General features: G+C 37.6%; 1 protein-coding gene across 1 annotated transcript in view; it reads right to left on the reverse strand.

Moving 5' to 3' along the window:
• WDR64 (WD repeat domain 64) overlaps window positions 1-9,607 on the reverse strand; it is an 84,224-nt gene extending 74,617 nt beyond the window's left edge. Inside the window, exons 1-3 of the mRNA XM_030035541.1 lie at window positions 9,493-9,607; window positions 5,984-6,132; window positions 5,145-5,275 (exon numbers count right to left, since the gene is read on the reverse strand). Of these exons, the coding sequence (XP_029891401.1) occupies window positions 5,145-5,275; window positions 5,984-6,132; window positions 9,493-9,572 (360 nt within the window). The 5' untranslated portion in view covers window positions 9,573-9,607. The remainder of the gene's footprint in view (window positions 1-5,144; window positions 5,276-5,983; window positions 6,133-9,492) is intronic.
• Between the last annotated feature and the right edge of the window lie 4,272 nt (window positions 9,608-13,879).

Below are 13,879 nucleotides of genomic sequence, written 5' to 3' on the forward strand. Positions count from 1 at the left end.
CCAGTAAATGACTAAGGGTAGGTCATAATTTAACTAAAGAGAAGATTTAAAATTATTTTAATTTTTTTTTATAATAAAAAAGTGTCCTTTGAGACGGGTATACTGTTGTGGAGACAGCTGGAAACAGGAAACCCTTCAACATGGAGGTACTTGAAAAAGAGAAACATCAGGAAGATAAAGAAATAGGAACACTCACACAAGGTCATGGAAATATATTTGGAAGATTTTGTCAAGCTAAAGAGAGGCCAGATATGGAGAGGTAAATTTGAAAAAATTAGATCTGTGAGAGGAGGAAGAGAGGAACAAAGGGTCAGGGTAGAGTTCTGGGAAAGGGGGGTGGGGGGAGAGAAAGACAAAGATGATAAAAGAGAAATATCAAAGGAACAAAGTGATGTGTATCCCCCTTCCTTGACTTTCAAGATTGAGGACATGCTCAGCAGTGCCAAAAGCAGCAGGGGAACTCAGAAGGACAGGGATGAAAAAGAAAAATAAAAGTTTCACTTAAAAGGAAAGAAAAGGCTAAGGAGGATGAGAAAAGCAAGTGGGACTTGGGCTGATGAAGTGTTAAATGGAGTCAACTTAAAAATAAAAAAAAATAAAAAAAATTAAAAAGAGGAAGAGCTACAGATATGGGTGGAAGAAAAAAAGGGTCTATGATTCTCACCAGTAAGTAAATATGTACATCTTTGAATATCAAGAGGTGAAAAAGAGATAAGGAGACTTTAGAGCTGTGGTACAGCTGCACTTATAAGCCTGTGGCATTGTTAGAAGAACAAAGAACACTGGCTTCATTCCTGACATTAGTAACTCTCCAGGATTACCTGAACCATTTTGAAACCGTAGAGTTTGTCAGAGAAACAAAATTAAAAAAGACCACCACCACGTCATATGTAGGATACAAACCAATCCCATTTTATTTTATTAGAACTCATTCGAATAAGCCTGGAAATATCTGGTTTGATCCAATCATTACAGATAAGATGTTACCAAAATTACAGCAGATCAAAAGCTGATGCTGAAGTTATCGTTGATATAAATTGAGCTTAGACAACAATCAAATTATCAATGCAACAATTAGTCTGTTTCAGTGTAAGCTAAATCTGGAGCATTCCAGGAGTCAGCAGTTTTCTTATTTCAGTTTTCATCTCTTTCTCTATACCCAGACTACCCATAAAACAAATCTACCCATAAAACAAATCTCCTGAAAGGAGCTTAGCTTTATGTTCCATAATGTATAGATAGCTTGTAATATATATCACCATCAGTTTTCCCACTAAACAGAAAGAAAACAAAAAAGCAAAAAACTCACTGCAGCTTTTCAATGCAGTATTATATTTCAAACTGTGCTGGATAAGGCTGTGTCAAGGTAAAGAAGTCAATGTCTGATTGAAGCTGATTCAAATAGTCTGATCTTTGTCTATTTCATAATTGAATTACCACTTCCATCATGGATGACTTTCCAGTTACTTTATGTTAAATATTGCTCCCCACAACAGAAAATAAATAAAAAAACCATATTAACACTTTAATCAGGATTCTTTTGAACAGAGAAATAACAAATATTTCTATTTTACTCCCTACAGTACTCAATATAGTCTCACTGATATCCACCTTCTATATGAAATGCAAGCTGTGAGATGCTGAAGATTCATTAAATACCACACTCCTCTTTTTTCAAGGAAGTTTACACACAGGGCATTTTAAAAGGCTGCCGTCAGTCAGCTCACACTTGGTAAAATTTGAGGAATGCTCATAGAAAGAGTTCTGAGGAATTTTATCCCAGGCAAATCCCACACAGATTTCATAAGGAAACTAAAGGGGCTTCACCTCTTTTATTAGCCCACATGCTGTGCTTGCTTGTGTAATTATTGCCACACCTATACAAGAGATTATGTCACCTCTTTCCAATCCCATACAAAGAGCAGTAAAAAGTTTGAAATGATGTAGAGAATTTTGGATACTACAAGAATTTGACTAGTGCTCTAATCATGCAGTACTTCTGCATGTCTGATGGCAGCTGGCCATTTCAAGAGCTTGGCTCATATATCATGTACCAGCAAATCCAGAAATGTCTTTCCCTCCCCCTGTTTTTAGAGAGTTTCGAAGAAATGCTGAGCAAAGCCAGGACTTCAACTTTAAGTATCCTCTCATGTTGAAAGAGGAAGGAGGGAAGAATAGATGGCTTGTAAGTAGTAGGAGACATACAAAGATAAAAGATTTCAAATTTACCTCTCACAAGGTGAATTTAATAACAGAGGAATTGGATGCAGCCTAAAGTTCTATCTGTTAAAGAGGGCTTATTGGCAAATTCACTAGAAGACAGTTACATGATGTTTGATGTCCTCTACAGCTATTTCACAGATTTCCTGCAGGCACTCCTTGAAGAAAATCTTTAACGCCTGACATAGCAAAGTTTGTGAGTAATTTAACATTGTAAGTAAAAACAATGTTAAGAGAAGTATTAACCAGAAATGTTCCCTTAGAGAACCTTACTAAATTGAAAGGACCGAACACGCTGGTTTTAAGATGGTATTAGGAAATTACTTGATAGCAATTGTTGATAACATGTAAAGAATAGGTGTTAGGTATCTTCAAGGTTCAGATAATAACGTGATGTTCCAGTGTAACATAAAATGAAAATATGCTAATGAATTTATAGTTCATGCCACTTGGTAATACCTTGCCTTATGGCTTTAAGTCCAGCAAGGACTTGCCATATATGCAATGCTACCTATGCTATCATAGGAAAGTTACTGTGTGCTGGAAGTTATGTCCCATCTGCACAATTCTGTCTTCAGGTAAAAACCAAACAAAATCTTTTAGTAACATACGATGATGGATGCTCTTGACACAGACTGGCTCTAACAATGTAAAAACCAGTAATTTTTATAGAACAGTTGCTTGAAATGCTATCCATGGGAAATACCTTAATAAAAGATACTTTTCTAGAGCCAAATGTTCATTATTTCTCATAACACATGCAGAAAAAGAGCACCATGTTTAAAAGAAACAAGACAAAGTAGTTTTCCACAAAATTTGTAAAACTGTGGATGCTATGGAAGTATCCTTTTTAGGTGGGTTCAGAATTTACAAATGGATAGATTAAAAGTCCATCATGGGATACTAAACACAGAGTGCAGTTGCAACTCTGGCACACAAAATCCTTAAGCTATGTGCAGCCAGAAGCTAGGAGGGGTAAACCAGATCTACTATTTCATAGTTACCTCATTTTTACATGCTTTTTACAAAGATTTGGTATTTACCACCATTAGAGACAGAAAAATGGATTATATGGATCTCGCCCATCTACAGACTCAATACATACAGAATTCACTGGTTAAAAAACTCTCTACGAAAATGCTGCCATACTTCTAATGCTTCACATTTAAAGTAAAGGCCAGATTCATCCCTGTGAAAAGGGGAAGAGGAAGGAGAGGAAGCATTTCTGATGGTTTAGTTAAAGATAGACTTATCCTCAGAGCACATATTGCATACTGTAGTCATAAGACATTTTGCATTTTGTCAAGAAGCCTGAGGCCAATGCATATCAGTGAAGTAGTTCAGGAGAAGACCTGGACGTACACAGGCTCCATGCTCCAGATCCTCCTGCCTTGTCAGGAATCTAGTATATCAAGCTTTGCTTGAGGATAAGCAGTTCTGGTAGACAAATCAGTGCTCTTTCACAAAACAAGCAGGAAAAATGTTTTTATTTATTTAGGTCATGCTTTAACACGTATTCACATGCATCTGCATAACAGGCTCAAGGATCTTGGTTCAGAGACAGCAGGGGCCAACTTCCTCAACTCATGTAAACCAGTGGCACATAATTAATGTTTAATAAGAATTTTGATTTGCAAGTTCAGCTGATATGCCAAACAGATAGATAGGGGTAGGAAAGAAAAGTAATTCACCTACAAATAAAAATGTAACCTAACCAGGCTTTATTTAATTCATTCCAATTAACCTTTCTTATCAGACCTCCAATAGCATGCCTTTATAAAGACAGATATGTCTCACAGTTTGAAAGAGTGGAATAAGAAAAATCATACATATTTGGAATAAAAAATAGTCCTGCTTGCTGAAATTACTGGACTGATTTTGTAACCAGCACAGTATCAGCAAATCTTGCTCTTAAGAATCTGCTAGAATTAGCAGCATGGATTCTCCCATGTGTTAAGCTGTTTTGCATGATACATTTAGAAGTCTGAAATTAGCCAGAGATAGTCAGCAGAAAATCCAATACAGGGAATCTCTTAGCAAAAAGCTTGTAGAGACAACGCTGTCATTTGCAAAATACCCACCTATTTACCCACATGAAAAAGGGGGGAAAGGCAGGGCTCAGCAAAGGTCTTCCATACTTAATCTTTCACTGATAAGATGGCCTGAAAGAACTAGTCCTCACTCTAGTGAAATAGGTTAGGGATGCCTCTAGGGGTTATTTTCATATTTACAACTTCCACTTACACTGAATACTGATCTGCTGATGCTCAAGCTCCACATTCCAGGCTTTGGCACTAGGAACATAGGATTTTTCTTACTTAAACTAAAATTATAATAGCATAGGGCACAGAATAACACAAGCTAGAAAGAGCTACATTTTTACAATATTACAAACTCCTTCAGCTCCCAAGGCATATACCAGAATGGATATCATCACTCAAATTTCACAAAAGAAATTCCAAAGACAGATTTTAGCCTCCTATCTTCAAATGTCTTCCCTGGAAACTTGCATTTAATCAACAAATGGACACATGCAAGTTTCTAAACTGTTTACTATCAAACTAAACATGGAGCCTCTTTCTTTCTCAACTTGTTAAAATTAAACATAACTTCTTGAATAGGATAACAGCAACAAGTAAGTTACTCTAAGCCAGTTCTCCAATTTAGTTTTTGTCTAGATCAATTCAAAACAATACATTTTGTCTAATTTTATAGCTTCAAAGGCATATCTGTTTTCCAAATAATTTTTTTTTTTTAGGAAATGAATAGTGGCCAGGATAAATAACAACATGAGAGTGCCCCAGTATGCCATGGAGCTCATGAACAACAGACTCAAGCACAACACATAATCAACAGCTAAATACTGTTACCTTTTAAGATTCTAATTAGTTGTTTATATTTAATAAAGCTTTACAAATCCTTACCTCACACCATTCTGTCCTTGCATCAAGGTTGTTGCTAATCTTCCTGAAAAAGGTCTTAATATTATGATCCTTGACTTCTGCACCAAAAAGTGTCTGTGTGGTTGTATAGAACTTATCATAGTCTATCTCATCTGTATGGGAGGGACAATATCCACAGAGTTAAAAACTGGCAAGCTACAGCTTCCTTCCTTATCCCCCCATCTCCTGTTTTATTTCTCCTTCAATATCAATAGCATGCAAGTTCTAGCTCCTCACAGTGTATCCGCTAAAGCATTTTGAAAAAAAAAAATAAAAAATTTAGCCTTAAATGTTCAGTCTTTTCAAAACTACCTGATTTGCAGTGCATGACAGGAAACAGATAGATAAAATAATAGGTGAAAAATTCTCTCCTTTTCTTTCTTCCCTTACTTTCATACCACGATTCTGGTTTGTTGATTTGAACCTGAATGGTGTCTAGGATAAACTTTATCCTTTCATGCAAGAATAGCCACTTACATTGAGAAAAGCAAAACTGCCCACATTATTTACAATTAAGCAACTAGATTTACAAAATTCATTGGGTTTGTGCTTTTACAGATCACTAGAAACTTCACATTGTGCTAACTTGCATATGTGGCAACTCCATCAATTATATTTTGTGAGCAATCACCATAGCATTATGTCTTGACCAGAAGTCAACAGGAAAAAAGCATTCTCATAGCGTAATCTGCCTATTTCTTGTAAAAATCAAGAAATCACAGTTTGAACATTAATTTGAGGTCTTTCTTATAGTCTTGTCTCTATGACACCTTCTCTCCATATGAAAATTATACTTTTCCATCAGAAAGAGTATCTCTTACCATCATCTTTAATGTACAAGCCTAATCTCTCCTTTGTCTTCTGGGTTACCATTTTTTCAACTAGTTTCTGGAACTGCTTCAAAGCATTCTTGAAATCCAGTAATTCAAGAGCAGAGCAACTCTCCTTATCACAATCCTTTTCAGACATCCTTTATTAACAGAGGACAAGGTAAGAGGGAGATCTCTTCTTACATGCTGGTCCAAGCCTTGTTTTGCTCCTTAAATCTTAAACTCCCACATGAGTTCATATGAGATGCAGCTGCATGACAGGTATACCAAGCACTACATAATAAAAAAGAGGTGACTCTGGCTTAGCATCTCAAGCTGGCAAACATAGTAGTGAATTGTTGATGTCACAACCCCTCATTACATCACAGAATCCTACTTGCTGAGCAGCCCTAGGTCACGAACCAGGATCACTAATAACCTGGCATGTGAGATTATTTCATGATACCTTATGCAATTGGTGGCTGAACAGGCATGAACTTTCTCACTTCCAGAGCCAGACAAGGATTTCATCACGGTTCAATTCTGCTACAGCTGGCACTGCTTTAGCAATATGAGATCACATTCTCCAGTAAGAATACACCTTTGAGACTAGCTGTTGCAAGTTTATCATATCTTTCAGACTTTTGTACTGAATGAGGAGGAAGGAAGATTATACCAGTTATCTCTAAGTTTCATATTATCTTCTTAAGCATTATATTATTTTCAAGTTTTCTGCCAAAGGCTGCACACCAGCTAACAGAGTTAGGAACAGCTACAATTGTGGGTTCCCTTGGATCCACATATCATTTGGTGAAGAATGATGGAGCCAATTCTCTGTTTATATTTGCTCTGTGACAGGAGAACTGAGACCAGACCAATGATATTGTAGCAAGTGCCACTGCTGCAAGGCTTGGCCAGGAATCTCAATCTAGGTGGGGATGCCTGGTTTTACAGTATCAATAAGAGCATCTTACCAGGGATGTTATGAATCATTATTCACGTAGTACAAAGAGGACAAAGACATCCAATTCAATCCAAAAAGAACTAGAAAAGCACCTTTTCACAGTAAGTTCTTGGAAGTAACATTGAATGTTTGCTTCCTTAGTAAATCTCTCTCCATTTCTTGAATATATGCCTTGTTGTCCTCTTTATTGTATTCAAAATCCCTACTCAGTGAACTAGAACTTTGTCCTGGTTTTGGCTGGGATAGAGTTAATTTTCTTTCTAGTAGCTGGTACAGTGTTATGGTTTGGATTATAGTATGAGAAGAATGTTAGTAACACACTGACGTTTTCAGTTGTTGCCAAGTAGTGTTTAGACTAAGTCAAGGAGTTTTCAGCTTCTCACGCCCAGCCAGCAAGAAGGCTGGAGGGGCACAAGAAGTTGGGAGGGGACGCAGCCAGGGCAGCTGACCCAAACTGACCAAAGGGGTATTCCATACCATGTGACATCATGTCTAGTATATAAACTGAGGGGAGTTGGCCAGTGGGGTGGATCTCTGCTCAGGAACTAACTGGGCATCAGTCAGCGAGTGGTGAGCAATTGCATCACTTGTTTTGTATATTCCAATTCTTTATTATTATTATTGTCTTTTTATTATTGTTATTATTATCATTACTATTTTCTTCCTTTCTGTCCTATTAAACTGTCTTTATCTCAACCCACAGGTTTTACTTTTTTTTTTTTCTGATTATCTCCCCCATCCCACTGGGTCGAGGGGAAGCGAGCGAGTGGCTGTGTGGTGCTTAGTTGCTGGCTGGGGTTAAACCATGACAAACTTCCAACCTAGAAACCCAATTACCCTGCAGAAACCCTTTTTTAATTGCATAAATCATTATGATTGAGATTGCAAGAAATCCAATGATGGAGTGGTGGAGGTTTAGTTATTTCCAGCTGTCCAATTGCCTCTCCCTCAAGCTCTTACAGCCATTCAAAAACTCCCTTTACTTGCCTTACTGAACTTCCAGTCAAGTTACTGTTTCTTTCTTTCTCCTAACATACAACTAATAAGCCCAGAGATTAAGTGTGGCTCTTAACATGTGCCCACCCAAAGCTCAGCTATGTGTCTTAAATGGTTACCGTTTTGAAAAGGGTCTGCATTTAACTCCTTAAAGTCAGAATACTCCTATAGCAAGGTACCCCAAGGACATTTCTGTTTTTTTTCTCGGGGCATACTTAAACAAAAGCAGGATGGGGCTATTCAGAAAGCAGAATTGCAGCTACCACTTTCTTTTGAAAGTGGCAGCCCAGAGCACTCACCAACTGTCGTGGTTTAACCCCAGCCAGCAACTAAGCACCACGCAGCCGCTCACTTACTCACCCCCCATCCAGTGGGATGGGGGAGAAAATTGGGAAAAGAAGTAAAACTCGTGGGTAGAGATAAGAACGGTTTAATAGAACAGAAAAGAAGAAACTAATAATGATAATGATAACACTAATAAAATGACAGCAGTAATAATGAAAGGATTGGAATGTACAAATGATGCACAGTGCGATTGCTCACCACCCGCCGATCGACACCCAGTTAGTCCCTGAGCGGCCATCCCCTGCCCCCCCCCCCAGTTCCTATACTAGACATGACGTCCCATGGTATGGAATACTCCGTTGGCCAGTTTGGGTCAGCTGCCCTGGCTGTGTCCCTTCCCAACTTCTAGTGCCCCTCTAGCTTTCTCGCTGGCTGGGCTTGAGAAGCTGAAAAATCCTTGACTTAAGTCTAAATATTAGTTAGCAACAACTGAAAACATCAGTGTGTTATCAACATTCTTCTCATACTGAACTCAAAACATAGCACCGTACCAGCTACTAGGAAGACAATTAACTCTATCCCAGCTGAAACCAGGAAACTAACTAATCAAAATTGTTTGATATCCAACCAACATCTTGAGATCAGACATAATTTTTGCCCTGCAAGAGCACCAGTCTCTGTGTTATATCTGTGTTATCTTTCTATCCCGCTACATCTTAAATTCTTTACTGAATAGTGGAACCCTAGGGTATCCTACTGGAGTGGCAGAAAAGTGAATTTATTTTTCCTCTAGCTGAAAGAGAATTAGATCCAAACCTATCCCCTGAATGAAAAAGACAGTGACTACTGAAGAAAGGGCAAGTACCAGTTCTTGTTGGAATATTCTAAAGAATCAAGCTTCATTCATTCTTTGGAATGATGCAAAAAGCTGTCTTTAAAGAATGGTTCAGTGCAGTGAATTTTAAGAAGGAAGCATTTTCCTGAAAAAACAGGTGCTTGAAAAAGGAGTTTTATGATTTGCACCTGTGGTCGTTAGTAGTCTTCTATTGACTAAACAGTCACAGTTTAAAAAAAAGGCTGTAAGTATCGGTGATTAATATGTTAATTACTTTGGATCATGTTATTATCCAGATTCTTTGCATATGGAAGCTAGTTATCTTGCTTAGGGTTCTAGATTCTATGCTACACCTCAGATGATCAACTTTCAGTTCCTACAACCCTTTACTGAGTCTGACCCCTTATGCTTGATAACATTTTGCAAATTGTAAAGGCTTACCATTTTTTGACACTGCCATGTGAGGCAGTGTGTTCTACTGTGAAGTCAGAAGAACCATATTCTTGTCTTGGCTCTGCCATTTCTTCTTTCTTGGTAAACTTATCAGGTTGCTAAAATCTACCTGTAAAACAGGAACAATATCCCAACCCTGAATTAGTTCCTTTAAAGTATTACTAATCCTTAAAAATTAATGTCCACATTTTATGTGCGTGATATATGCAGTTCCTCTTGTAACACTACACTATGCTGACAAATTCTGGCATCGTTCCGTTTATCACACTACTCCAATGTCTGCTCCACCTTTACATGAATATTATTGGCATAATAAATATAACTGAACTGTAATTGAAGGTGAAAAAAACTGTTCATGGCATTAGCTATGCTTAAGCAAGCATGCATTTACATTTGTTCACTGATCTTCCAGTTAGTGAAGTCATTAATTCACATTCATTAACACAATCACACATTTTTGTGATCAACAAAATTCTAAAGTACTTCAAAGAAGCACATCAGTGATAATGAGTAGAGGCTGGTATCTTCTGCCATTCAAAAAAAATTGAGCTTATGGAGAAATCATGAGAAAAGTTCTTGTCCCTCTTTCTATTCCCTTCACCAAGGTAACTTATGTAATCCTATATTATTTTTGGTTTTATACCAGTGCAGATGTTAGTGCTTTATTAAGCAGATGATTAAGTTTTGGATGAGGAAATCTGACTAGAACAGGCAGGCCAAAATATCCCCTTTGACCCTAATTAGTGTCCTTGCTCCCAAATTTAAGAGGCACCATGAATTCATAAAGTTTAAATCCAGAAGAGACCTTGAGATCTTCTACTTTCACCTCCTCTGTGTTACAGGTCATTAAATATCAGCCATTTATCACTATAATGAGCCCAACAGCTTTGTTCTAAAGCATAACTTGCGGAAAGGTATCAAGTTTTAATCTGCAGGCACAAAGAGATGGAGAATCCATCATGTTTGTTCTAAAGGTTAATTGCTCTCATTGTTAAAATTTAAGCCTCCTATTTGAATTTGTGTGGCTTCATCTTCCATTCAGCAGTTGTTGGAATGTCTTCACTGATTTAGAGTAATAGTTGGTATATTCTCTTACTAGGGGCCTTTGTACCTGAATTACTTCTCCATTTTTTTCTCTTGTTAATTAAATCAGATTGAACTCTCTGCCTTCTACTGCAACACTTTCCTTCAGGCCTCAAAATAATGTTTGTGATTCTTTCCCACATTCTTCAGCTTTTCAATATCTTTAGAGAATGCTGATACCATGTTGCTGTGCTATACCATAAGCAAATTGGTACTCTGGACAAATAATGAATTTCAGCCTATTTGTTAAACTCACTTTTCAGTAGACCATATTGATCAATTTCTTTGTATTGTTCTTTAGCTATTGATCTCCAGATCAGGTTTTCTGTTACTTCACCTAATGCTGATGACAGGCACATTGGTCAAGGCTTTCTTGAATTGCTGTGCATGGAGTCTCTGCTCCATGGAGATTCTGTAGTTGAAAGGAAAGGAAAAATTGTATTTTGTATTTCTTTGTGGCTATCTAAAGGATTGATGTCAATCAGGCATGTTTCAAGAGTATCAAAATCACTGAAAAAAACCAAAACATATAAGGACCATAGTCTTCACACACACTTGGGAAAATCAGCAGAACAACATTTTTGAAACATATAGGAAAGACACCAATTAGGTATTAAACAAATAATGCATATAAGTGTCTCTGCATGAAATAGCTAGCTCTTCAGGGAAAGTGGTGTTTCAAGATACGCTACCTAACATGAGCAATCCAACTGCTTGAAGTTCTATCATTTCCACTGGGAAAAGCACAAAAGTTTCTGGGTACTCCTGCTCAACAGCAATGACTATGCCTTTAGATTAGAATAAGGAAAAGAGTTTGGCAGAGAAAAGCAGCACTGGTTCCTGGAAAAGGGAGGGATAGCTTGAGGACGCCTTTTTGCTAGTTCCAACAGTAATTCTCCAGGAAAATATTTCCCCTATGTGTCAAGGTACTCAGTGGTTGGTCAGATACTGTATCTTCGTCAGAGTTATGGTGTATTTGATATATTGCTTCTAGCTGAATCCTTGTTATGCAGTGTTTCCTGTTGATCAATTTTTCCAGTCTGTGTCATCTAAGCTTGTAGAACATCAGGCTATATTCTCATTTCCCAGTTAATAACAGTGGGTTATGGTTTATAAAAGGCATTAACATCCATCCTCAGAATGGAAAGGTTAAGAACAGAAAGTTATGTTTTCTTCTCTTGCCAACCACCCATGAAGAAAATTCATGTTATATAGCACAATGAAAATAAATGGAAACCCCAGCAAAGGAACTATTGCTTTCATTACTGGCCAATTCTGTTGTCTTCAATGTTTAAGCTCAAAAAAATGTACAGTACAATTTTAAAATAAAATGTGATGACTGAATGGACTGACATACAAAAGTGGAGAAGATAGGAACGGCATTAGGAGATAAGCGAAGTCTAAAAGGGAAATTTAATATTAAATTGATGAGTAACAGGAAGTCCTTGCATTAGTAGTCTACAGTAGCATTAACTGAATGAAAAGTATTTTCCTTCCTGTCTCCTTTACTGATACTGTGGAAAGCACTGGATATGGAATACGGTAGAGCTAATGTTTATTCAGAAGTCGAACCTCCCAGCTCTCCTCTTCTTACTACGTAATCATATTAGTCTCAATTATTGGAAATTCTCAGACCAGTACAAAGTTAATGATATGTATGTCTGTATGAGTGAAATGAAAAGCAAGCTCATTGCAGGACTGGCAGCTCATTTGAAAAATCAGTAATTTTCAATCTTTACCTCAAAAACTATCCTAAGTCTATGAAATTCTATCCAAGTTTTAAAATTCTGACCATGTTATTTGACAGCTCATAACAAATAACCCAAAGCTAGTGCAGAATACAAACCAGCAAAAGGTGATAGATCTTTCTTGCCTCTAGCGGGTTGCCAGTCACCTTTTCTGGTAGTCTCATTCAAAGACAAATTGTCCCCAGGTGAAATAATGGTTCAGAATAGCCCAGAGAAAACACAGTAGATCTAAAATGGCCTTAGTTGTCCTTAAAAAGGCTCTGGCACATAAGAGACTTTGGTTCTACCTCTGATTTTTGTCCAGATCAAGTCCAGCTATTAAAAAAAATAAAAATCAGTCCTTGAAGCTGCCTTCTTTTGATGAACTAAGCTACCTATCCTTTGCTATTTCATCCTTTTAAATATTCCCTTAAGCCTGGCTGCGTGTGCAGGTGAAACAGGATAGAGCTGCTAGAGTTCAGAGCGGCTGAACTCCTCTCTGACCGGTATGGGGCTGGGCAAGTAAACTTTTCATTAATGTTAGCAATGTAAAAATTAAAGTTCTCCCATGAAACAGTGTTGAAGGAGTGCTGTGCAGTTCACATTTACATAAGCTCACTCCCTTTTCTACTGACTTCATTCTTCACTTTGCTTTTTCCATATTATCGCCCCACAAGCCATATCACACTCCTTGCTATGAAGTGCATTTGCTCTTCTGTGTCACTAATAACAGTTGAAATGATCAAGTGATAATTTTAAAAATCATATTTCCTATGCACTATTTATTGATTTGTATATTGGACTCTGGAAAAAGACAACAGGCCAGTGACTTGTAATTACTTTCACTTCACGTTTGTCACACTAACAAGAAGCTGCAGCATCGGGATGAACTCCTATGGAAGGTTATCCCTTTAAAACAGTTTATATCACAACTGAATTTCACAGGGTTATTGTTGCAAAACCTGGTGTTACTGGTCTTACATTGGTTTTACAACGTTAGTGTTTAGGGTTCAAGCTGCCCTACGAGCTGTGTCTATACCACCAAGGGAGGTACAACGTCAGCAGGTACAAGTATATATCACCACTTGTTTTAATCTACTTAGCAAGAAACAGGTGCCATGGAGACATCAATATGCATCTGCCACCTGAGCATGTACCACAGTACCACACAGGTTTGTATAGCCAAGATGAAGTTCATCTCACCTAACTTAGGCATCTAAAAGTTAATCATTCAAGTCACCTTATATGCCAGTCAATAATAATAAACACTTTCAGAGAGTGAATCATCTTACTGGTGTTATGTACTTAACTTTTAAATACATTATTTAGGGGAGATGAATCACACCTGCCGGTAGTACAGCTATTTGTACACACATCAGGTATACTAGAGCTCAGATGTCACTGTACATGCTGCAGCCAACTTCCAACTGTAGCACAGATGTTCTGACAGCATCTCATCACCTCCCAGGATTGCCCATTTGGGTCCCCTCCCTGCTGCAAACACTTGTGCTTGCTTCAGTGAACTGTGTTTGAGCCAAACACTTTTCTCAATCCAGAATATTCTG

Source organism: Aquila chrysaetos, chromosome 13, assembly GCF_900496995.4.
Source record: "Aquila chrysaetos chrysaetos chromosome 13, bAquChr1.4, whole genome shotgun sequence".
In the NCBI taxonomy this organism is placed as follows: Eukaryota; Metazoa; Chordata; class Aves; order Accipitriformes; family Accipitridae; genus Aquila; species Aquila chrysaetos.